Source organism: Rhamphochromis sp. 'chilingali' (assembly GCF_963969265.1).
Source record: "Rhamphochromis sp. 'chilingali' genome assembly, chromosome: 16".
Classification (NCBI taxonomy): Eukaryota; Metazoa; Chordata; class Actinopteri; order Cichliformes; family Cichlidae; genus Rhamphochromis; species Rhamphochromis sp. 'chilingali'.
In genome coordinates, this window is record NC_137943.1 from 26138713 (window position 1) to 26165921 (window position 27209).

Consider the following 27209-nt stretch of genomic DNA (forward strand, 5'->3'; position numbering starts at 1 on the left):
GCAGTACAACCGCTTTTACAAATTCTGCAGCAGTGGCTGGCTGGTGTGAGCGCAGGCAGAAGATACCAGGGCGGCAGCACAGAGCTTTGACCTTTAAAGACCACAATGAACTTGAGAGCAAACTGAAAAACTAGCGGCTTAGCACTAAATGCATGATGCATGACTCGTGCGCTGGCTAGGTTTTTATTACCATCGCACGTATGTCTATGACAGCTACTTGCAATCAGCATGATATTAATGTGCCATTTCCTTTTATAAAAAAAGAAACATGCTGCTTTGACAGAAATGTTCCGTCACAAACACAGTTTTGACATTAAAGTTTATGTGGAAACTAATGCTAAAACATAATTATTGCAGTTTTAAATCAAATTTCTAATTTACTGACATACAAACAGAGTGTTATTTTGATTAAGATGTGAAATTAAAATTATTTACTTTCATTCTTGAATAGAAAAATTTGTTTCAGTGGCTTAATGTTTACACTTGATTAATGTCTGACTTAGATATTTCCAAAAACTTTAAAGCTTTCACCCACAATGCAATAGTTTATTAGACCACCAGCCAATGTAAGATGCCCTAATTTAACAGGATTGGTGATTACTAAAAATCATTTTTGTTTTCTGTAATGGTTAATCCACCAATATGAATTTGCTCTTTAATCAAAATTGTATTTTTAATACTAAAGCATAATTGTTGTCGTTAACCATGAACTTCTAAATTAATCGTTTTACATAGAAAATTTTTTAAGACAATAAATTCTAAATGTTTATTAGTGTTTCTATACAGAAAAAAATATTTTAGTAGTTGAATGTTATGCTTGATTAGACAAAAATGAATTAGATCAAGTGAAATATTTCACAGTATTTTTGAAATCACATTTAAGGTCATGGACCCGCCGTGCTGCTCGGTACCTGAGCTCTGCTCTGTGCTCGGCTCCGGCTCGGTCTTCGCACTGCACTGTTGGCTCTCCTCTGTGCTGGACTGCCGTGGGTCAGACAAGCTCCTGGGCTTCTCATTAGTCATGTCAGTGTCATCCATCACCACCACCAGGGCCTGCTCCTTCTCTTTCTCCATATCCCAACCCTCCTGCATGTTCTGCTTTACATGTGTTTCACATTCCTCTCTGAGAAGCATCGCGTCCACCGAGCTGGCACTGAGCATGCTGAGGTCTGGCAGGCTGCCATCCGGGTCCACCAGTCTGAAGACACGGCAGAAGTTATTACACAAAAACACACACGAACACGCAACCCTGGGCACAGATCTGTATTAATATACATATGAGGACCTTCTGTGACTTACGGATTTTAAATATGATTGCTCCTGTTGTTGTTAAACATTTTATTATTTATCATGTTGTTATGGAACTGTACAATTTCCATATTTTGTGTGTTAACCATAGAGTGTGAATGGTGTGAACCTGACAGGACAGCAGTAATGGTTGTGTTTGTACAGGTTCAGGACTAATGTGTCTTTTTTTGTTTTTATTTCCACTTGCTATCTTCATGCCAGCACTCACTGCTGTTGCTGGTCTGTTTTTATGTCCAAATAATCCATTAAAAAACGTCAAATTATATGTTGTAAATTGTAATTGTGGATCATGTGGCAACTAAATTCAAAACTTCCAATAAAGGCATTATTGGTTCGAGCATGAATACGCTCCTAGATTTGATAATGTTTGTACCCATATTTCCTTTAGGTAAAGGACAAATGGGAAGTGAAGACATATAAAACCCAAAACGAAATATATAAAAATAAACAAAATTATACACAAAAAAAAGACTAGAAACTGTTTGGTAGTAGAGATATAAAAAAAATATATTTAATTCTCAATCCTTTATCGATACAATCCAACCAGCATTTCTTGTGATAAAAATCTTCATAGTTGGTATTTAGTGGATACAAATTTTGGTGACCATTGGGTCATATATGTACATTTGAAGATTATTAATAAATAGTTATGATAACTGTTTAAAAAGGAGGCGATGGGATACATACAGACATATCTACAAGGATATGCTACGATCAATATTGTAAGATAAGAAGAGGTGTTCCTCGTAAGTTTTTCGTCCTAATATTCCATAAATTTATCTGCATCTGATCTTAAACTCGACCAAGACATCAGCACAGTGAACAAAAACCAAATCCCTAAAAACAAACAAAAAAAGAAATCTCTTTTATTATTTTCTAAGGTATTCTGTCCTCATAAGTATATAAATACTTGAAAAATTATACACAAGGTCAAGATGACTGTCAAATGACTCCGATGCAGGATGGGAATCTGCTTGTTCTGCTAACTGAACAACAGAGCAGTGTTTCATCAGGCATTTCAAACTAAAAGCAGTGCACATTCCTGCTGCATTCTTTAAAATAATCCGTGTTGTATTCATGGTGTCTGATCTTTGAGCAGCAGATAAACAACTAAGGGGAGGCTTTAATCCTTCAATGTCTTTTCAGGCAATAATGGAGCCATGTCAAGGTTCAGGTTTGGCTTGCACGGACTGGCTGCATGTCAAGACGAGCATTTTGGTGTTTGGTAGTCACACTTACTTGCTCTGTGGAGTGGGAATTTTTTCTTTGATGCTGCTCAGAACAATATAGTTACACAGAAGTCATCATAAACAGTGAGAAGAGAAACTGACACAAAAACAGGCTGAAACGTCATTTTAAAATGCACGAAAACTGGCTGCAGGACTCCAGTGGTTTGGGGGAGGCGAGCTTTTATAGGAAGGGGGTAATTTTCTGGGGTTCAGTGCATAGATCAGGGTGTGGATCAGTGTAAAGCTAGTGGAGGGGAGCAAGAACTTTTTGCAGTTTTAAACATGCATGAGTAAGTTTGTTGCCTGTCAGAAGTAGAACATTTTTTATTAAAAAACAAAACATAGAAAATCCAAATAAGAGGAGGCTACAGGCAAAATAAAGAAACCCCAAAACCCCAAAAAAGAAAACCAGTCATGTCATGAAAAATACCTGATCTTCAGGTGCAAGATATTTCAGATTCTCAATAAAATACCATCAAAAACAAGGTAAGAGGGGTAAGTCACTGTGGGTGCTGAGGATGTATTGCAAAAGGAAGAAAACGCTAAGATTCAGAGGTGACATGGGATGGTGATTGATGCTACAGAAAGCGAGCAAATACCCACCTATTCATGATTAAATAGACACGCCCATTGACTTTGGCGTGGCTGTGAGTGAAACAGGCGGAGAAGATAGAAAGCAGCAGGTGACGGAGAGAAGCAGAGGGAAGAAGAGCTGAGCAAGTGGTAGCAGAACAACAAAATCCACAAAAACAAAGCTAAAGTTAAATGACCCATGCCGCAGACTGTGAAATGTGCATGTTATGACACACAGCTGCACGACACAGCACGCAATGACCGATGAGGTTACAGCGGCCGTATAACAAGGTGTGACATAAAAGCGGATGAACTGGGTTTTACATGCATACTTCGTGAGTAGTGGAAATTTATTGCAATAATTATCTACTAATCAATTTGCACTGGAGTTGTGAAGTACAAAATGTAACAAGCAGAAGTCGGGGTGGGGCGGCACAGCAAACTAAAGACTGACTGATATATCAGATGACCAATATACTGCATTACTGCATGACCGCATGGGCCAATATTTTCCGATATATCAGGCATATCATTTTCATTTACTGGCTGATAAATGAAAATTTAAAAAAGCAAAGAGGAAAAAGGGGAAACACCCTTCAGCGATGTTATGAGTGCAACAGAGGGCACTATTCTCCACAATTAATCCACAATAAAACAAGTTTATTTTTATTCTGCACTATCTTGGTATGAAATTGTAAAAAACTACACATAATAAATGTTAGGGAAATCTGTTTGTGTGCATGAAACAAAGCAAAATACTGACCGATATTTCGGATTTTTAGATCACCAAATATCGGTATTGGTGTCGGTCGGGCTCTACAGCAAACCAAAAGCTTCCAAGTTACAAGGAGAAAAGACACTTAGTTTCAAAGCAAAGAAAATGTACTTACAATGATTCTGAATCACGATAACCCCATAAAACCAAATTTTCTACCATTTCTATATCTAAACAACTTCCCATCACTTTACTGTTGTTATAAGTATGAATTGAAAAAAAGCAGCATGTGTCTCACCTGTAGATAGTGCTCTCTTCTTTAGCCACTACAGCCTGGAGGTCAGTGAGCTGGAGAAAGCGGTCATGGAAATAGTGCAGGTGGAGAATACACGCCAGCAAGAAGGACGTGGGAATGAAAATCCTGATGAACAGCTCGCCCAGCTCGAACTGCTTCAAGCCCAGGGCTTCCAGACTGCATTCACAAACATTTCAAAGGAAACAGAAAACTGTGAGATTAAGCTTAAATCACTCCCAAGGTTACTGTGTGAAGAACTGCTGAAGTTTGGAAGACTGAGCACAGCGAAGCTGAATATTGACTCTGTAGATAAAATCTAATCTATTCATCATCTAATACTACCAGGTGTTTATATAACATTTTGTAATAATTATATGTTGGGGGTTTATTGTGACATCATAGCAATCTACAGTATGACCTTAAACCAAAAGACTTTATTCCGTTTACGTGAAAATGTAAAGAAATTCTCACATAAATGTGACCCTTACCCTTTAAATCACTGTAATTATAGTTAAAGTACTTAAGGTAATTTAGTCAAATTTGCCAACACAGCAAGCGTGACGAGGCACTGGCACCTATGTTTGAGACTGGGAGGTCTGAAAACTAAATCTGAACTTACTCAAACCAAACTCAAAATAAAAATGAAAATAAATAAATAAATAAATAAATAAATAAATAAATAAATAAATATATACATAACCACTAAAATGGTTTTGTTACAGAAAAACAGTATATCATAGTGCCCCTGGACACAGCTGTCACGACTAATCAGGCACACTGTAACAATATCATTTTCTGTTTATTGGCTTTTAACAACCACATATCAACTATAGTTGATTATATTTGTATGGCTGAGTATATTAACATAATTAAGTATACTACTTGAGGTAGTGTGTAGGTATATTTCTTTAAACAAGAAACAATAGTTTCAGTCTTTCCTGTAGCTTTTTTCATTACTAAAATATGCAGGTTCATCTTCAAGAGCTGTGAGGCAACTATGCTCTATAAATTGGAAGAACAGATACATACTAAAGTAGTTTTACTAGAACTGAACTACTACAATTTGTAATAGATTTTTTAGGTAACATCATGAATATCTACCTATATATCTACTTAAAAGAAATCAAAGAAAATAAGACATCTGTGAATTCAGTTCTAAAATTCTCCTCCATCCCCAACTAAAGCCACTATACATATGCTTTGCTACGCTAGCAGGGCAAAGCTACTAAAATAAACAAAACAAAACAAAAAAGCTCAAGACAAACAGTTGGTTTGATGACTAAGCCATAAGCTGTGCCTCTCTGGGAAACGTAGGCAGTGAATCTGTATCCTGCCGCTCAGACCGGCAGTTGCTCAGTGGCGCTCACCCTTTTTTATCCAGGCCTGTCATGTTACCCCAGGTGTGTATTGACTCTGGAAACTGGAAGGTGTAGACAACTGTAAGAACCAGCATGGTGTACATAACCACCGACATCCAGAAGTACTTCAGGATCCTTCGCCACCACTCGTAGTGCACCTTCATGACAAGAATTAGAAGAGGACATCTGGATTTATGTGACTTCTCAGTCTGCCTCTGGCTGTTGCTGGGAGTTAGGAATACAAAATGTGCTACGAACCTGGAAAGCACATACTTTATGAACTCACTTAACAAATGACAGCAAATTCTGTGTTTGGGAAATTGAATTTGGGACGTTTATGGCATCATATTCATATCTACACTTCAAATATATACTCCAAAAATTATAACAAAACATTAAATATCCTTATTTCACAGGTCGCCACATTTGGAAGGCTTCGAAAACAATTATACAGATCACGATTTTAAACATCCCACATATTCCCCAAATGTTAATAATAAATATGTGTTTATACACATAAACAGAAGGCAATTCTTTATAATAAGCACTGTTAGTATGCTTGGCCTTGTATATTTCCCCCCTGTTAAATGCATATGTATTATGGTTTTATATCTTTAGTCCATTGACCTTTTAGCAGAATGAAAATCAATTACATTCCCTAAATTGGAAGAATGTTAAACTGCATCATTTCCATCAAATACAATGACAATACATTTCACTTTACAGTTTATATTAATCCTTTGTTGTGAATTATGTGTCTCATGGTTGTTTAATAAATGCCAAAAACATTTAAAAGTCATTACTGATCCTTATTCCCAAAATACTGATGTTTTGTCAAAGCTGCTGTGACCTTGAAGATGGAGGAGTTTAAGTGTCTCAGAGTTTTGTTTACGAGTAGGGGAAGAGTGGAAATTGAAAACATGATGAGAAATGTACTTTCATCTGAAAGTAACCAGACGACCAGTCCATTTCTTCCTCTCCTTAACCCAAGTAAGATGCTTCTGATGTCTGCACAAACATCCTTGCGCCTTGAGCACCTTTTCTTGTCGCACCTTTATCTTCCAGTCAACTTTCCATTAAGAAGGGTGTCGAAGACCCATATGGAAAACTGTCAAGTTAGCTTCCACATGATCTAGGCTGCCTCTACCGTAGTAGACCAAGATATTAACTTTTTGGATAGTCATTTACTCAAACTTGAAATTTCGTATTTAATAATTTAAGATACTGAATTTCTGATTTTTAAAGCCGTAATCATAAAAATTTTAATATTAAAGGCTTGAAATATTTCACCTTACGTGCTATGAATACACACTGTCATTGTTCACCTTTTGAATTAAATTACAAAAAACAAAAAATAAATAAATGTATCACAATATTCCATTTTTTTGGGATGCACTTGTACATCTCAAATAGAAACGTCAGCATGTTTATTGTCAATCACTTGGCGTCCTTTCGGTGCGTACCTGGTATAGCGCCACACAGGAGAGGAACATCATCATGTAGATGATCTTGTACATGACGATACGTCCCTCAAAGGTGACGATGAAGAACATGCTACCGCAGATGTAGATCCAATATTTGACCATCAGAGCCATCACCATGTTACCAAGGACGTGCATGAGGTCCTGTTCCCCTCCCTCCTCAGACTCCTCTTCCTCTGTAAAAGCAGTTTTGCATTTTTCAGTCTAGTAGACCATATTTGTTTCTGGATTTTCATTTCTAATGAATGAATAAAGGCATATTTTCTTCTTCTTTAAAATTCTTTGGGCCCACCCAAGATCTCCAGTGACATTGCTGATCAGTGTTAAAAGTCTCTATCATAAGTTTTCCAATGCCATTATGTGCTAATTCTAATACTTGTAAGAGATATTTGTTCATGTTTTTCATTGTTGTTAACAAAGTTTGTATATTTCCTAAGCATTTTTTAAAATAAGTTTAAGTTTATTGTAACATACGTAAAGAGTTTATAAACTCTTTACGTATATACTACTGTAAGACAACAAAATAATAGCATAGAGCTTACCCTGCTTCTTCTGATCCTCTACATGAACGTCTAAGAGACCAGTGCTGTCTTCCTTTTGTTTTTCTTGTCTCTCTGTAAGCGTCTGTCTCAGCAGTAACCAGAAGGTCAGCATACAAAGGACCTTTTTAAAAAAGACGAGGAGCAAAAAAAACAAAAAGATGAAACAACAAATCACACAGAGTTTACTTTAACTGTGTGGGACCAAAAATACTGATGGTCAAAATAACACAAGAGGATATTCTGTATACTGCATGTAGTAAATCAGACATGAGTTTGTAAACTATACTTGGATTGTCTAAATTTGTCTGCATCAACTCTTTAAATAAACATCATTAGCCATCATTTTTCACCCAGGTGTGAAATACAGTGCAATGCATCTTCACTCTTTAAATTAATAAACACATACGCTCTGCACTACAACAGAAATGTGAGTAATTTAAAAAATATGTTACGGTAATTCCAAGTTTGTGTGTTGCATAAAATCATAAAATCTCATTCCAGACATAATCAGGTCAAGTACAGTAGCTGGAAACCTGAACGCCTTAGAGTTATTCCAACACATGTCAAAACACTAAAACCTGACCTTCTTCAGGAGCACATTGCATAACTACACTGTCTTATATTATTAACCGAGTAGTGGAGAGACACAATTTGTTAGCGAGATTGTTTCAGAATCTTAAAAAATAAAGCTTGGTGCAGCATATGCAGAGTACATGTTAAATCCCTGCACATATTAAACCATATTACGTGGTCAAGATTGCAGGCTGTCAAGCTAAATGTCAGGTTTAGTTGTTTGGCTAATGTGAACTCCCAAACCTTAGATGAAAGTGAGTGGAATGGGTTTCTCTTCTCAACAAAGAAGCCTTTGACTTTGCTGTAATCCATGTCCGGAAAAGTCCAAATGTACTGCAGAACTATCAGCAGGTTGCCGTAGGCCACCATGAAGGGAGACGACAGCATGGCGTAGCGCCTCCGATCACGGACCATCCACAGCAGGCAGGACCAGATGAGGAAGACGAACGTCAGCCAGCTGACGTATGTGATGCTCCACGCCTGGAGACAAACAAATTGGAGAGAAAAATTTACAACAAATGCTGCAGTCATGAATGACTAAGGAAGGCCAAATATGACTACTGCTCGGAAATAGTGCGTTGGCGCAGAAACCACACGCACAAACACACATATATACACAAACACAAAGAGAAGCAGATTTCCAGATGATCATCAAACCGTTTTTCACTTCTGACAGAATTAATACAACAATGATTCGTTACTTTGGCTTAATTTTATTTTTAAATATAAATCAGTTTCTACTATTCAGACCCGCAAAGACGACTGAGATCCAAACACAGATGACTAAAAATGTGTACGTTTGTTATAATGCATAACATGACAAAGTAATGAAGCAACAGCATCAATAACTTTTTTAATTTTCAATTTAATGCTCAAACATTTTGGTAAAAATTTTGCAACGATCTTGTCTATGGCTTCCCAAAAATTGAGATTTGCACTGGTGTATCAGCATGTGTCAAGTTTGGAATTACAGATTGTTAACTTACTGTTAAATAACAATAAAAACAGTAACATTTAAATTATTTAACAGGTATTTGAACAAATTTATTGCTAAACTAACTGATTAAAATAAATAACGCAAATTAAAAAAAACAGTAATGGCAACAAAACAAAAAGTATGGTAACTATGCAACTTGAGACTGCTGATGTATTTAGAAGATGGTAACTATGATTTGTTATAAAAGCAGCATTTAGTCCTTTCAGCACTGACATTTTCCCATGAATGGATGAGAAAAAGGTTTTTAAACAATATTCTTCAAAGAAAAGTAGGAAGACTTTTGAATAATTAATTTTTCGTAGTGAAAAACATAATTCAATGATTTCAGGAATTCAGGATTCTGAAGGAATTTATTTACATAGAGATCAAAGACACAATCTGTCTGTGCTACATCACAAATCTTTTTTTTTTTTTTTTTTTTTTTTTTCTTCTTGTGTTTCCTTTTTATTATTTATTGGGAGTTGGCAAACAGAGAAATGGTGCATTACCACCAACAACTGGTGTGGACTGAAATACAAAAAAATATCCTCCCAAACAAATGAATCTGTCCTAAAAAACAAAATATGGCTGGATAACTTTCAATTTTCGAGTTCTTGTGAAATAAATCAACCAAGTCCAGTCTCACTTTCATATCTCTGAGCTTTTGAATCAGCGATTCATTTTCAGCATCATATTTCTGACAATGCACTAAAACATTTTCTATGGTTTCATCTTCTCTATTGCAGCCAGATTTTCATATATTTTCATGTTTTTTTTCCTGTTAAAAATAACATGTCTGTCTCCTCTCTCCTGTTCCTTTCTGCGCTTCTCATTTCTCCTGTTTTGCTTTGGATTTTGTAAACCCATCGCCCTTTCCTCTCTTCCTCCCGTTGCTTTTGCCACCTTTCTTCAATTGTCTGCCGTATTCTACTCTACTGTAAACTGATAATCCATCACTGAGCCTTTTCCTTGCTTTGATACTATCCCGCTGTGGTTGGCTGTGTTGGTAGATGCATCTATATAGATTTTGACATAACCGTAATACTGATCAATATATGCCTGTCTGTGAGTTTGGAATTAAACTTTTTGTCCAATAGTGTTGAATCTACTATAGCATCAGGGGACAGTGGTGTAGTAGATTTACCACCACATATCCATGGTGGTATTATTTGGCTAATGCTGATCTTGTCCAGATTACATTCAGCCGCTTTCCGATTGACTGTCCACCCACTCTTCATTTCTCATCACAAATCTTTATCTATAGGCGATATAACAGAAGTGCCAGTGCCAGTTAGGCTAAAATTTGCAAATGTCATCGTGCAAAACACAGCTGTCCGCTTCTCAGGCTCGGTGCGATGGACTGTCACATAGTGGTAACTTTCAGTGTGGTTAGACAAATCAATATTTCTGGTCTCTTTTAGTAAAATCAGGCTGTGCACTCCAGAGCAAAGGACAGATTGTTACCAGCAACGTTTGGAGTTGCGTCAGTGCCTTTGGGAACGCTAACTTGCAGTTCTGTGAAGGCGCCATTAGCTCTGACAAGTACGCTGATATTTTGGAGCAACATATGCTGTCGTGACATGACAACAATTTAACAAACAGTAGCGCTACTTGTATTTCTGTAAAAGAAAAAAAAAAAATTACTCCAGGAATGTCTAAACTGAGAACAGATGCTCATTTTTGGTTGCATTCTGCCACACACGCAACCATAGACGCTGCCCAGTAAAGCCACAGTTTCCTACTGCTAGCCAGCCAGTAGTTCCACTGGAGCAGAAAGAGGTTCAGTGCCTTGCTCAAGGGCATTGATGTTGATCGAGCAGGCAGGAGTGTTTTGCAAACGACATTTTTCCACCAGGTTTGTGGGTTTGGGCCTGTTACTCTCTGGATATAAAACTTGAATGTCAAATTAATCTGTTCATATAAACAGCAAGCGCATTTTAAGAGAACAAGTAGGAACGACAAAGTAAGTAAGATGTATATTTTTAAAATTTCATTCATATTATTAAGCAAAACTAAGCACTGACTTTCAACATTGCTCACCATCATGGATATGAGAGCACCGATGTAGCTTTGTTTCATGATGAAGTGGAAGATTTTGACCATCGCACCGACTCCTTTTTTCTTTATTATATTCTCTTCACTCTCGGTCTCCTTCACAGATGACTCCTCCGGGGGCAAACACACTTCATACACACACTCTTCTTTCTTCTCTGTTTGGACAAACAAACAGCTCATTACAACACTTCTACTGTGGAACTGTGTGGATCTATTACTGCACTTCCATAAAGTTGGGGGCAACTGTGAGAGTTTAACTTCACAAAGCACAGAAGACAGATTCTGACTTTCGATTCTTAGTTTGCAAAAAGCTCTAAACACCTCAGATTTTACACATTAAAGTAACTCGGCAGAAACCCAAATAAGACTTTCCCTATCTTTCCTTTTCATGTCCCTTGAAAAGTTTTTTAAGACTTTACAAGTTCCTCAGTACATTAAACAACCATATTCACAGGCTATTAAGTATCTCACCTCATAACTACTATATTAACTAAAATAAGTGAAGGAAACCTTTAAAACAATTCAGTGAACTCGGCTGCAAATAAGTGAAACATAAAACCAAAATGAAGGCGGGAAGGGTGAAGTAGCAGATGTATTTAACACTTAATGTGAAAGATAATTTACTTTATCTTGAAGCCATCTTTGCTGCTTTTATGTACTGTTAACTGTGCACATTTGAATTCACTGCATAACATGCATCGTCTATTTGTAAAAGTTATGGTGGAAATACACCATACATAAGTTTTTACCATATTTGGTAAAAACTTCATCAAAGGTACTTAATTACTTCCAATCACTTTATGATTATGACAATTTATTCCTCACACAGTTAACTTAAAAAACTTTTAAACCTAAAAAAGTTAATTTAATCAGAAAAAATATTTACTGTTACACTCTATATTTTATTTAGCGTTTGTAACTAAGCATATGAAACTTAATTAAACCCTTACAAACAAATGTGGAATTCAACCACCTTCCTGATTTCTCCTTTTCTATATCTTTGTCACACTGAAACGTTTCACATGATCAAACAAATTTAAATAAAACATGCAGTTTTGAATAGAGGTGTTTATGATTAATATCAAAATGACAATTTTGAATGTTTTATGTGGTAGCAGCACTATTTTACAGATTCACTGCAGACTAGAAATGTTCATAATAGAATGAATAAACAGCTCACCTGTGCCATCACTGGGCTGGTCCATTTTGTACTGAGGGGTTGAGTACAAGTCCCGACAGACTGGTCCATTCTCAGTCACGGCAAACTCAAAGGAGGTCCCGTTTGAAGTGGGCACAGCCTGCAGATCATTTTTAAATAAATAACAAATAAACTTCAGTAGATGCCGAACTTTTTTTTTTTGTTATGAGCTCACACAACAGTTTAGCATGCCTCACAAAGGCAAAGAGGAGTAACTAATGTTGTTTGATACTGGACACTGTTTTTTTCCACAGGAAACTTTAGCCATTTAGTTACCACACTTTGGCTTTGTTGGGCAATAGAGGCACGATTTCTACTTTTCACACTGCATGGTTTTTGAAGTCGATACAACCCCTTTTCTAAAAAAAAAAAATGTAATGAAATGAAATCAAATTAAAATTACTTTGATCGAGGGCTTTCATATTTTTTCAATGGATGATTATCCTCATCAAAATATATGAATAACATCCATATTATATTTGTATCTGTAGAATGTCAAATTTGATGTGATATACATTAAAATCCATTTATTTTTATTTGTTAAACTTCATTAACTCAATTTTTGTTAGCTATACATTGTTTAAATAAGCTGTTGCCGCACTAAAGTAGTTATCAAGAGAAAATAGAGCTGTGATAACCTAGAAGGTGTGCTGGTGGTGGATAGGTGACAGCATTCTCACATTGTGATGTCATTAGTTTGATCTCTACTCATTTGTAGTTTTTGAAATACAATGTGGGCTGTAGGCCTTTTATTAAAATTAAAAAACAAACAAACAAAAAAATTCCCATCCGACAATCACAGATCTGCCTGAAAAAGGTTTCATGGGAAAGAAAAACTTCTTAAATAGAATTAGGCAAAAATTTCAGGTGCCTACTGTTAAGTTTAAAATGTTATTATGTCCTCTGTATATGAGAAGCTAGAAACAAAACATCAGTCCTCTATCTGAGAAATTGTGCTTTCTACAGACAGGCCTGTAAATTCTTTAAAAAATAGCCAAATGCACGTATGTACTAGTGTAATAATTTCCCCTCATAATGCTAGCTGTAAGTTTTTCCTGTGCAGAAACAATGTCTAAAAAAATCACTACCTAAAACAATGTGAGGCCTCAGCAGACTGACAATGCTGTAAGTTGAGAGTTTGGTGCAAAATGACTTTTCTGTGCTCCTGCAAACAATGTTTCTCTTGCTCAAATGTTGCACATAAAGAAGTCATTTTTGTACTAAGACGTCTTCAACCTTGAACAGATTTAGACCAATACTGATACTAATATAACAAAACAAACCACGCAACATAAAACATTTGTTATTTATAATTGTTAATGTACTCGCTTGCACTCTGACTTTCAAAATTTAATTCATGTTCCACTGTTATAAATGCTGAAAGATTTGAGAGATGTTTATTCAATGTTGATATGAACAGGAGGACAGTTCAAAGTGGAGGCAATAGTACCCTCAATCTAAATTTTAACCAATGGGTGTTCAAGAGAGTCTAAAAATAAGAACCAAACCTTTAAATATCATCAATATTCATCAGATATAATTCCTGTGACTTTTGTATTGTAAAAGCTGTACAGGTACTCCCTCTTCCAACATTTCCAACTAAGAAATACTTGCACAGCTTTTCAACTGAGAAGATAAAGGTAGATCAGGTTACCAACATATGTATATATAATGTTTACTTAAGCCCTCGATTAACAGAACCAATCAGGATGTAAAAATTATAGGAACCCCGTTCAATGAGGATGCAGTGTGAAAAGCACTTTGCAGCGATTTCCTTTCTTGCAGCAAGACTAAAAGGGGTGAAAATGCACAGATTTAAGACACATCCAGAACAACCCGCACCTCTGTTGTACTGATTCCATCCTGGGTGGAGAGGAGCTAAGAGGAGAAAAAGAGCATACAAGGCAAGGTGTGTTATCGATGAGTTGCTGAAGTCAAAGGCCTCCGTGTTCTTTATAGTGGTTGATAAGCAAGAACAAAGCCGAGTGCTGCTAATCTGTAAATCGAGACCATCACTCATCTGCGTCTGCACACCCTGAAAGCTTTTAAACCTCAGGAGGTCAACGGTGGAGACAGCGTACGGGCCTTGATGTAGGAACAAGGTCACAATAAGCGTGCGTGTGCAAGAGAGGCAAAGTGTCTTGGTCTGAAATCTTTCCAGGGATGAGTCGATTATCATGAAGATGAAGCAAATGGAAGTTTAAGGAAACAATCAACAGCTGCAGCTTGACGTTAGAGTTTAATAGAGTTGTTTTTATTGTTATTTGAAACTTTAATATTACTGATTTGTTCCATTCTGCTTTATTAAGACTGCCTGTTATTGTTGAATCGTAAAACTGAATCAAAGTGTTTCAGGACAACATTTGTTATCAGTTCTGACAACGTTAAAAAGAAACAAGTGTTTTTTTCTCGCTTACAAAGTTAAAAAAATATTATTATTTTTTCTCTGTTTCTGAACCTTTATCCGGTTTGTTTTAAAAGGACGGCATCGTAGAAAAATAATGATAATAATCAATACTTTGAGTGGCTTGTGTCCGCGTGTGTCTTAACCCTGACGTACGTTTTTCTCGTCTGTGCCCTGGCGTGATCCCCACCACAGCAGCCGCTTCCTGTTGGCTGAGATAAATGATTTGCCCAGCTCCTCCTCCTCGCACACATCATCGTCCTTGTCATCCTGAAAAAACACAGATAGAGAAGTTTCGTGTTTGATGTGAATCTTTCCGCTGTTGTGCAACGGAGATGATACTCTCAAGAGTTATGGTTTCAATCTGCTTCTAGAAAACACTGTTTTACGGTCTGTGAGGGAAGAAACTGAGGAGGACTTGGATGAACCGAGTTAGCGTCCCTGACGAGAGTGTCACCACGAAGTAAAAATGCACAAGAAGTTATTTAAAGAGGAGCTGTTAAGCTCATTTTCAGCACCTACCATGAACACTAAAGACAAAAATCAATTGCATTTTTGTAATAAATCAATAATAAAGAAGGTAAGACTATTGTACAGTCTATATTTTTTTGTCTGGACTTGATTTTGTCTTGCACAGCTGATTATTTCTCCACTCATCATTTACTGCATCACGAGGAAGCAGTACTGCGTGATGTTCATTTATATATTACCAGTTACTTTATTCAGTTAGTTTGCAGTATACAAATTTAAGGAGCTACATTTTGTTACTGAAACATTTTAAATTGTTATATTTATGTAACAACATTCATTCTTGCACTTGACTTTTTAATTCTGAAAACGTTTCATGCATTTCTTTCTATTATCTCTCTGTAGGTGTTGATGCATTGGGGTTTTGTAAGCAGGTCTAGAAAGTGAGATCCAAGTTTATTAAGACTGCTGGTAAAATAAGAGACTTAATTGTCTGTGCGGATTCTCAGTCATCCAGGTTAGTCTTAAATGATGAAAAAAAAGGCAACTGCACTTTTTAAATTGTTTTTGAAGCGTTTTAATCTTATCCAAAAGGACTCATTAGTTCTAAAGCAACTGGCAGAGTCTTAGGTAAGACACGCCTAGCCCACTAGGCTAGGAGGGCTGTCCCCTCTGGAGGTGGTCCTAAAGGTCCTTAGCCCACTACTGATCAGGCGAGTCATCACGTGACTTTGTGTTTATGGTGTTGGACTTCTGTTTAAGTTTTTTTATGTAGCAGATATTTACTGGCTGGCTTCTTTATGATAATAGTCCCAGTCTTAGTTTATTCTACCTTTGAAATGTAGTTTTTGTTTGTAGTTAGGATCATAGATTATATTTAATTCCTTGAGTTTCAGTTTATCCCTGTCATGTTAATCCCTTATTTTGGTAGCCATTTTTCTTTCTTTGTTTCTTCTTAGCTTAACTGGTTTTACATGTGTCTAGTTCTCAAGGTGTCTCTAATTTCTAATTACCTCTTTTGTGTATTTCATCATGTTCTTTTTCTGTTTACTTCATCCTTGTGTGTTTTTGCTTATTGTCCTGTGTGCTTTTGGCTTTAGCTGTTTGAATTTTGACACTATTTGCTTTTGACCTTAATAAATGGCTTGTTTTGTTATTTTTTAAGTTTAGAAGTCTTGCATCTGGGTCCTTTCCTGCTCCCCGGAACAAGCTGTTTTAGCTTCTCTCATTTTAACACAACTTTCTTCTGATTGGCTGCCCCTCAGAAAACAATGTGTATTGAACTTTGTGTCTGACATCATACAGATCTTAAAGATATTTTTTTTAAGTGTGAAACCTTATAAATTCATCTGAAGCAGATTCCTTATGTCTCACTTCTTTGGATCATTACTCTGCTTTCAGAATTTGATGAACTGCTGCTGAATAAACACAGATGACAAACTATAAATCAACCTGTAAAGTGATTTATAATCCGCCTTATTTTTCTGGCAAACATGAAGTCCATCATAATCTGGCATCTCCACCATCGAACAAACCTGTCCGCTGCTGATTTAAGCCACAATCATTTTTTTATTATCTAAAGTGTAAGAGTGGGTGAAAACACACAGACCCACGCACGCGTACACGTAAACACACACACACAAACCGCTCTATGAAGCGATCAATAATGCATACAGCCCCACCAGTTTACAGGCTGGTATTGATCTCTCTATAAAAACACTCATCTATAACTCCATTACAGGACAACGGAGCTGAGCTCGAGCTCTGAGGTTAAGGAAGGCAGGATGAATTCAGGAGGGGCGGTCTTCTTGAATATGATTGCACAACATTTCACTCAGGACTTTAGTTTCAACTCAGTGGTGGGAGCAGAGCAAAAATACAGTCAGGGTCAGTTCACCAAAACTGTTAAAATAAAATACTCCGTCAGTGAAGTGTGGGTTTTTCCTTCCTTCCTTTCCTTTTTTCCTTCCATATCTGTGATTTGTCTCCCCACTAGTACAGTGGATAGTACAGTGGCAGTGAAACTCACAACGCAATCAAAGATTACACTTAAAAACAAATCTGTGACACCTAAGTGCTGGGTGCATTTGATACTTTTGTGTTTTAAAGAGCTGCTTATTGTGGCCAGACGTTAGAAACAAAATTGTAAAATATTATTAGCAATAAAAACCCAAAGCAATCATTTAAAATATACTAAATAATTTCACAGAGGTGAGGAATAAACTTGATAAAGAGAAAAAGTGTGAAATTACAGACTCTATAGAAAAGATTTTAACACTGATCTTTCATTCATTCAACATTTTTGGAGCAGTGGATTCTGTTATTATGTAAGAGCTGCATTTTTCTCTTGTACAGAGCTCTGTAAAACAGGAACGTAGCGCCAAAACCGGTCCTCCCTTTATGCTTTGTCAAAATTAGACCAGCAGTGTCTCAGATAACACCTAAGCTGTGTACAGATTCCACCAGTGATCGATTGCCCTGAAATCTTCCATCAGTACGGTTTCTCTGATCACAAGGCCACCTGGTTGCCCATTTAATTCAATCTGGATCTATTTCAGTTCACTGTCTGGAATTTACTGTGGAGCTGTCATGGAGGCTGTGTGTACTGCATTCAAACCGTGTCTCTGACACCCACCCAGTTTTTGCATCTGCTTTTAATCCAGAATCCACACTTTCCAAAGGAGGAGCTAATTTAAATTGGGCAGCATAAATATGCACATGCTGTTTGTCCACCAAGGTTTCTTCTCTACACTGTTATTGTTCAGTTAGATATAATTTATTAGGTCTAACTTTGTGTTAATAGTCACAGATTTATGAGTTTGTGTGAAGTTGCTAGAAGTCAAGAATTGTATGAACTGAGTTCATACATCAAGCTTTGCGTGATATTGGATTGATTGGACAGAGTGAAATCAGGCAGTCATAGCTAAATGTCATCAGGCGTTTTTAAAAAGTAACCTTTCTATTGAGCTGGTCTCTGTAACCCAGTGTATTTCTCTCGCTGTGTTTACTCAAAAGCAGTCACATCTGAGAAAAGTTCATTGCTGAATCCTTCAGAACCAAATCTTTTGCAAATTAACCTAATCCATGCAACATTATACCTAATAACTGTCACCGGCTTTCAAACTGGGGTGGTTGGAAATTGGGTTCTTTTTATGTTTTTTGTTTTTTTTAGTTTATCCCTCATAACTTCAAATACAGGAACTAGTCAGTCGAAATTGTCAGGGAGCTTGAAAAACACATTTACGCTCTGATAAAGCAAAAAAATAAAAATAAAAAATCAACAAATTTAAAGTGTCACAATGTAAAGCCAAAATGCATAATTTTTCTTTTGTCAAAAATGAGAAATTAAAAACAAATTTTCTTGTATAACCAAATTTGTGCTCCAGTTGTTGAAATGCCCTTGTGAGCTAATAGGTAAAAATGAAAAAGTAATTTAAAAAAAATTGTGATTTCCAGACACAGAGGAAACAGAAGAAAGAACCCACAGTGCCCCTTTAAACATTAAGGAAAGTTCAAGTTTTAACACTGACCCTCCCATATCCCATGTGTATTTGTGTATAGTGGTAATGTGATGATACAATTCTTGAAAAAGTAATTTTTGGCTGCAGATGTCTTTTATTTGATTAGTACAGAAATCTCATCTAACTTTCATGTACTGTGATTGTTATTTCACATAAAATCACACTGATGATGGCTTTTTGGTGAAATAATGATTTTTTTCGATATTGTCCACCAGTTTAATTCGAGTACTGCAGAGCAACAGCAACAAACTGACCCAAATTAGCAGGTCAAAAGTGAGCATACCAAAACAGGGAGTGAGTCATCTATTAACCAAAAAAATCTCAGTATGAGGATCTCTTTGACACACGTGTCTCCTTAAACCCCACAGCAATTCAGATCAATGAGATGTAGCTGAAAAAAATCGATCTGCAGGTAGTAGGATTTGATGTAGGGTTTACTCAGAGAGGGGCAGCTTTATCACAAACACCCTGCCATATAAACCTAAAATCTGTTTATTATTGATCGCCAAATTCTGCCCCAAACATGTGCTAATGAAGTTACTGTTACTGTACAAGTGAGTAAACGCACAGGTAGCTCATATTGTTCTGCAAAGCTAAGATTCAAAACTGAACATCTGTCTCAGTTCCATTAAAAGCTGTTTGAAATATTTATGTAACAGATCCAACGCTACAGAAACAGGAAAAGGATCAAACTCTGTGAAAGCTGAGTTGTGATGTTGCAGAGTTCTGTGTGTGCACAGTCTTGAGAAACGACATGCAGCAGCTTCTATGTTCCCTGAAATTTTTTTTCATGCATGAATCTCTGTATATGAACGTGACTAAAACCTAAACTTAGCTCTGTCTGTAACAGCAGATATGCTGTCTTGGCGATTTGGATTATTATATTAAACTCATACAAATGTACATGTCATACAGGCAGTGTGATTTAGTAAATCCTGCAGTACAGTTTCAAGAACAGAAGACTGATGGAGACTGTTACTAAATCTGATCCACAACATCTAAATTTAGCCAGATCATAAATACAATTGTGGAGCTGCTTTCAAATCAAAAACACCCGATATAAATGAAAATCAATAAATTATTGATGTGCTTTACAAAACATGTCACAACGTTTTGACTAAAAAAAAAAAAGGCGTGTGTGCGCTCTCTCTGTCCTCACCATCAGCTGGTCGATGGGCTCCTGCAGCCAGAGGCGGATGAGAGTAGCCAGGGTGTAATAGAGGATCAGCAGCATGATGGGACTGACAAAGTGGTACCACTTACGCCGCGGGTGCACAGTGAGCTTCCACGTGCAGGAGCAGTTGCTCTGGACAATGGGGGAGATGCCAAACACACTGAGAAGAGACAGAAAGGCTTATGAGGATGGAAAAAAGGGTTTTTAAGCAGTAAAAACAGCAGACAAATAAGATTTTATAATGCTTTTTTGTCTCCTAATGTTTTACTTTGTAAATTTCTTTAGTTTATACATGAAAAGAAACATTTTACTAAACAAATTCAAATCAAACAGTATACTGGCTTCCTTTAGTCGTATCCTGGAGAGCAAAAATGTACGAAAGGTCTTAACAGCTTAAATCTTCTGATGACTGCACAGAACACATGACATGAGAGAGACTATGTAACTCATCGGGCTTCACCTGGAGATTTCCCGCAAGGTGTGGGAATGTGTTGCTGGGGAGACGGATGCCTGGACTGTTTTGCTCAGATGCTCCGAGTAAATCCAGTTCAGTTCAGTGTTGAGAGTTTAATGATTTAAAGGAACAGTATTTAGGTAAATCTAATTGGAGGCTTGGTAATTATGGAGAATGGCAGTACAGAAAGAAATTTAAAATAAATGGTGCCATGTGATCGCAGCAGAGCATTTCGCTCTGTGCAGGCTTACTTATGGCAGGGCCTTCATCTACTGTCTGACTACTGTCAAAACTGCTCTCAGTTTGAGTCAGGGAGACAGACGCAAGCTAAAAACTTGAAAGCTTGTTCTTAGAGCTGGATCAGTCGACCCTGAAACAGCCCTTAGTTATGCTGCCATAGACTGGGGCTGTTGGGGGACTTGTAAAATGATGCACCGAGCTCTTCTCCTCTATGCTCTCTTTCTCTCTGTGACTCTCAGTGCATTTATTTCCCTCTACTGCTTGTTATTAACCTGCGTCCAAGCCCTTCCATAGGTAGTGATTTATCCTGTTTGTTGATCATCCTGATCCTGTTCATCGCCTTTTCTGTCATCTGTTTCCCCTTAACCCCCAACTTGCTGCGGCAGAGGGCTCCCTTCCTGAGCCTGTTGCTGCCTGTTGTTTTTTCTCTCCTCACAGTCACTTTAAGTTGCTCACAGGGGATTTCTGGATTGTTGGGGTTTCTATAACACTGCAAGTTATTTATGGTTTATGCAAGTTTTTTTGTGATTTGACACTACATAAACAATGATGATCAAACTAGCTTATGGTGATCTCACAGAAGGCAAATATTGCTCCTCACTTCAGGTATACAGGTTTCACTATGAGCACGGAAGCCAAACGCACACACTGTCCAAACATTTTGATGAAAAGCAGCCAATCAGAAGAAAGTGGGATTAAGGGAGAGGAGTTAAAGGAGTTTGTTTCTGACAGTGGATGAAGTGGCCACTGTAACATCATCATAAATCCACTTTAATAAAACCAGTGTTACAGTTTCTTCCAGTCGACTTCTGTAATGAACTTTAAAAAACTAAATATACTTTCTGATTTTGGTAGCAACTCTCTTCTAGTGGTCATTTTGGCAAGAAACTCTCTAACCCTGGATTCTGTACAATGCAGCCAGGCTAAAAATGTGTTCATAAAACAAAGGATGTCATATGTTTCACTCCTTTTCCTTCTGAGCAGAATAAAGGTCATCTACTCAGGAACTGCACTGACGTATTCCAGTGACAAACACTCAGATTTAGAAGCCTCCAGAGTCTTGTCTTTCATGCCATGTCGAGGAGCGAACGACCCCCAGAATCCAGCACATTTCCTGAACAGTTTCTTGTTACAACTGGGGAAGGCCGGTTAGTCACATGACAGGGGACTTCCACTTTAAGGCGGTGAGGCAGGAAGTGAAGTGGAAGCCAGGACTCTCAACAGTCTCACTCAGCACCAGGTCCACAGCAAGGCCGAGTCATTGTCAGCAGGGACAATTAGGACAGGCACTGAGGTGGCCTATTGTCAAATCGAGGCTACACGTATATATGGGCCAATAGTTTCCCTCTGACGACCTGAAGTGCGAACTAAACAGGCCAGAGCAGAGGAGATCATGCCTCAGTTTTTACACAGCAGCAGACAGAAATACTTCAGTGATGTGGAAAGTCAACATGAACGTGTGAGTAGACGGCAAATGATGAAACAGACAGTCTGTTTGTGAAATAAGAATCGGAAAAGTGACAACCTTTCCAAATGCTGGCCCTCAGACAGACAAATTAGGTCCTTCTTTATTTCCGAAATGAGAAGACCACAGTTTGGGAACCCTCCCCCCATAAAACACTAACTAAATATAAAATAGGGGATTTATAAAGTAAAGAGTGCTTTTTTATGCTTTGTACATAGGGCATCGAGTTCTCCACAGTTTTATGCCAATCACCCTTAAAATGTGTGTCTAATTTTGGCCTTCACAACATTACTTCCTCAGTGACGTGTTAACGGCAGTGATTCTTTTCCTTTTATGTCTCATTTAAAAGATTTCTGGAGGCGAGAGCCTACACTCACCTTTGAGTATTTTACTTTCCAATATCCAGCATTTAATTAAGTATTTCAGGGGACCAATAACAACAAGTATTCTCTTAAATTTAAGGATTTTTAGACAACCTAAGAAGTAAAGGTAAACTAAAGCATAGTAGAGGGATGTGATGACCCCTCAAATTTATCACACACTCAGACTGCGCGGTCACTAAAGCTGGACGATTTAAAGAGATTACCCTGTGTAGATGGTGTGAGGGTGAGCGGTTCATTCATTCTAATGACTTTGTTTCCTAATGAAAAACCTGTCAGTGGGACACTGTAATCGCTTCCTTATCTGCCATCTGAGGCCGGAGCGGGACGGAGAGGACACGGGCTTTATCGAGGCAGTTTCAGCTATACATAGCTGTAACAGCAGCACAGCTTTCAAATGAGAAAGTCTGAGATCAATAAAACACAGCAACACCAAGGGCACTGAGATATCAGCTACACAGAGACAGCTGCAGTGCTACTGGTGAGACACCGCATCATTACTATAAGTTAAAGGACCTGCTGTGCAGCAGTGGGCGTACATCAACTTTAGAGAGCTTTTCTAGTTTACATTCAAAGCCATTTTTTAATTGATCTTTCTGAGTTACTAGTGAATTTAAGCATCATATTTGCATTGTTTTAGTTTTAGTTTAGTGTGATAAATTACCTTTACTGTGGCTGCTGGACTCCAATTGTTTTTATCTTTAATACAAAATTAATGTTGTACATAATTCTCTAATCATCATTCATCAAAATTAAACCAAAGATTAGTTTGAAATATTTCTCTTCATGTGTATTAAATAAGAAAGCTTTTAAATCAAACTGTAAAATCATTCACTTTTTTTGATATTCCAGTTTTTTTTTTGAGCTGCACTACTCCACTAAAATGATATTGGCATCCATTCATCCACCCTCGCTTCTCGAGGTCCAGTTAGCATTCTAAGGCGTAGTCACCTCCTCCAGCTCTTCTGAGAGGATGTTGGTGTATTTCAAAGCCATCTGAGAAAGATTATCTCTCCCACATGTCCCGGATCTGTCCAGGGGCCTCCTCCCGGTTGTATATGTCCAAAACATCTCACTGAGGAGGTATCCAGGATGCATCCTAATCAGATGGCTCAACCATCTCAGATTGATTGGTTCAGCATCTGCACCGGTTCATCTGTCAATCTTTCTTTCTCCGTTCCAAGATCCAGAGATACTTAAACTCCTCCACTTTGAGCCTAACTTCACCCCCAACTCCAATGTCCGTGATAAGTGAACAGAAGCAGGGAATGTCTTCGTTAGCCAAATTAAACAATTAAAATCAGATGACTGATTAAAACCAGTGAAGAAAACAAAGTCAAATTAATAGCAGAAGTCGATAGAGGACATGTTTAGAGAGAATTATAGCAGATATTTTAAAAGTCTACATTTGTTATTAAATAAACAGCATCATTCTCATCCCAAGCTGTCAGAATAGAAACAATGAGCTGACAGACTGCCTGCTATGAAGTCAGCTCACTGAACAACTGTGACTAACATATATTGGCAAGACGTTCAACAGTGTGGCTTTAGTCCAACCACAGCGCTTCACCGCAGCAGCCACAGACAGCTAATTGCCTCCTTTTTCATGCATAATAAAACAGCACTGGTTGTAGTGAAGAGCTTAAAAGCTCTGCATTTGACACTGATGTGCTATGAGTAGGAGTCTGATGAAGCTACCCTCCAGCTAAGTTTTTCTTTTCATTGCTTTCTAGGTTGAAACAACAGTAAATATTTGTTGTTTAAACAAACTTGCCTCGGGCGCAATAAATCTTGTTGAGTCGAAGGAGCTCTGGCTCCTGAGCCCTGTCAACATGTCATTTATATTCACATGATAAAAGAGCGTTAGTATCAGATTGTGATGTTTTTAACTATGGAAATACATTTCAGCAATTCATCAAAATGACAGGAGAGAGACAAATTGTAATGCCACAGTTTGACTTTCACTGTGTCGTTGGGACAACAGTTTGTGTTTGTTCCTGAGTTGGTTTCCTTTCCTTTTGTGTGCCGAGTGAAAGTCAAGTGCACCGACCAAGTTTAACCCTCTGAGGTCTGATTACTCTGCTTTCGCTAACCTATCTGAGAATAAAAAAAGACTTTTTAAAAAGTTTTTAAAGCCTGTTGGTTTTTGTTGATTTTTTGAGAATGACAAATACAAACAACATAGAGTTAGCATATTATTTGTAATGATCCGCGATCTGTTTTGCCCAACAGAGTTAAATTGTGGAAAATAATAAAACAATAATAATATAAAGTCTTGTTTGTCTGATGTAAAGCCAAACATTTAAAGCAGTATAATGTCTGAATTCTGAGCTTCACATTTCTGACCTGATGTAGCCGTCATTGGTCAAGACGGACTCCTGAAAGAACTGGAACTGGTAGAGGTAGAGGACGATCAGATGTCCGGCGCTGAAGATGGCCATCAGAACACACATGCAGCTGAACATCAGCGTGCTCAAGGTCCGGCGCAGGGACCACCAGGTGCACAGGAAGAGGAAGGTGAAGAAGTAAACAGCTGAGGTCAGCGAGGGCAGCGTGATTCCTGCAAACATAAAACCAGTGAAAACCAGTCAGACATCTGCCAGAGTGGTATATAAATACAAGCCTTTTCTTAACCCACATGGAGCCTCAGATTGTGTTCCCGTAATTTTATAATGTTTTAATATGTTGAATGTGGCAAAACTTTCACATCATTAATGCTGTTAAATATTGACTGAGAAATAATTCCAAATATGGTTTAACATAGTTATTTATGCAGTTTTACGTCTTGGCTGTCAAACTACAGTTCAAATACACTTTATATTATATACTGTCACCAGATAAATCTGAATAGTGATAAAGTGCAGTGCAGTGGCTAGCATTGTTGGCAAGAAGGTTCTTGGTTTGAGCCTCAGCTGGGGCCTTTGTGTGTGGAGTTTGGATATCCTCCCTGTACACGTGTGGGCTTCCTCCAACTTCCTCTCACAGTCCAGAGACATGTATGTCAGGTTAACTAGTGATTTTAAATTAGGCATGACTGAGCAGTAGTTAAAGTGGTCTAGAGTCGCAATATTTCTTTTATATGAGAATTAATGAATCATTTATTCAGTGTTTTCTTTTCTCTAAAGTCTTGAATGAAGGTGAGGGGTTTTTCTGCCTTGTTTTTTCAGGGATTATGAGATTTTAAATCTAAATTCCTCTAAATTCCTTGCACCACACTTGTTTTCGTTATCACAACGTCATAGCTATGTAGTTACTGTTTTAAAAACACTTTATTCAAGGTGAGTTCAACAACACATGGGAAACTGTGGAAAAACAGGTTTTATGAGCACCGGTCTGAAATTAAAGCCAGCAGACTCACGCTAAATACACGTTGCTAATATGATGACTGGAAGTAGGTCATTTCTTTCTTTCTTTCTTTCTCATTAAGATATTTTTCAGCACCTACCCCTCATACTTCAACAGAACAAAAAAAATAATTATAAATCATCATTGAAAATCTGTTTTCAGTATATTAGGACAGATTAAGAACCCCCCCCCCCCCCCCCCCTTTCCTGGCAATCCTCAATCACTGTAAACATAACTACTTAAGATTAAATCAGAGTATATGCGCTGGGAGATCTTATGCTACTTATAGAAAAAAACTGACTCCCTCTGATATATCTCATACAGTTTTCTTCACAGCTTGGGAACTGCATCTCCTCCACAAAAAAGACTGGTGTTTACAGTCAAAATCATTAAAAAAAATCAGAGTAGAATTTTCTGATTGTCACAAATCCCCCCATTTAAATGTCTATAAAGCGGCCCTGATTAAAAGCCACTGAGACAAGTTTAAACAGAAAAATGTTTTAAACTCAAAAGTGTTCAAAAACCCCGGCTGCTCTTAGCTGGAGGAGCAAAAACTGGTGAAATTGTAAAGCAAACATCATTCAAGTTAATGTATGGTGCCCAACTTGAACACATAAGCAAACAGACTGTATGTTTCATGATAATCTGAAACTATTTATTTGCCCCACAAACAGAAAAGATTTCCTCACCTGTTACGCACAACAAGATGGTGATCACCACTTTTCCTGCAGTGGTTATCAAATTCCCGATGATCTCCTTCACTTTGGAAGCAACTTCTGCCACCATCCGCAGAATCTTCATCTTTGTGCTCTCTTTTGCTTCCTCTTCCTCCTCCTCTTCCTCCTCCTCTTCATCCTCCAGCACATCATCTTCCTCGTCCTCCTCAGCCTCGTACCCTGCTTCATAGTCTTCCTCCAACAGGACGTTGTCCTCCAGGCTTAGCTTCTCGTCTTCCTCCTTGGGAGGAGATAACAGCGACACATTTAAGGTGCACATACGGGTGCAGCTCGGAGGTCAGAGCTCTCCATGGTGCTGAAAACATTTTCTTACAGGTAATCTCTACTAATACTAAAAAAGTAAAGTGTGTCACGTGTGTTCCTGCGAGGGTCTGTCAGCACGGTTAGCATGTAACACAACATATCAGAGCATATACAGTGGGGCAAAAAAGTATTTAGTCAGCCACCGATTGTGCAAGTTCCCCCACTTAAAATGATGACAGAGGTCAGTAATTTGCACCAGAGGTACACTTCAACTGTGAGAGACAGAATGTGAAAAAAAAATCCATGAATTCACATGGTAGGATTTGTAAAGAATTTATTCGTAAATCAGGGTGGAAAATAAGTATTTGGTCACCTCAAACAAGGAAAATCTCTGGATCTCACAGACCTGTAACGTCTTCTGTAAGAAGCTTTTCTGTCCCCCACTCGTTACCTGTATGAATGGCACCTGTTTGAA

General features: G+C 37.7%; 1 protein-coding gene across 11 annotated transcripts in view; it reads right to left on the reverse strand.

The window, feature by feature from the left end:
* Positions 1–27209, reverse strand: part of piezo2b (piezo-type mechanosensitive ion channel component 2b) — a gene marked incomplete at its 3' end in the record, with an annotated part of 92996 nt that overhangs the window by 40053 nt on the left and 25734 nt on the right. For 6 of the 11 annotated variants that reach the window (XM_080861971.1, XM_080861974.1, XM_080861973.1 and 3 more), the window contains exons 6-20: positions 26444–26711; positions 24756–24969; positions 19856–20030; positions 14864–14977; positions 14146–14181; positions 12286–12403; positions 11091–11260; positions 8318–8554; positions 7502–7622; positions 6942–7135; positions 5488–5636; positions 4124–4297; positions 3141–3182; positions 2548–2580; positions 912–1198 (exon numbers count right to left, since the gene is read on the reverse strand). In XM_080861971.1, coding sequence (XP_080718097.1) covers positions 912–1198; positions 2548–2580; positions 3141–3182; positions 4124–4297; positions 5488–5636; positions 6942–7135; positions 7502–7622; positions 8318–8554; positions 11091–11260; positions 12286–12403; positions 14146–14181; positions 14864–14977; positions 19856–20030; positions 24756–24969; positions 26444–26711 — 2332 coding nt within the window. The remainder of the gene's footprint in view (positions 1–911; positions 1199–2547; positions 2581–3140; positions 3183–4123; positions 4298–5487; positions 5637–6941; positions 7136–7501; positions 7623–8317; positions 8555–11090; positions 11261–12285; positions 12404–14145; positions 14182–14863; positions 14978–19855; positions 20031–24755; positions 24970–26443; positions 26712–27209) is intronic. The other 5 variants (XM_080861969.1, XM_080861967.1, XM_080861972.1 and 2 more) reach the window with 3 other exon arrangements.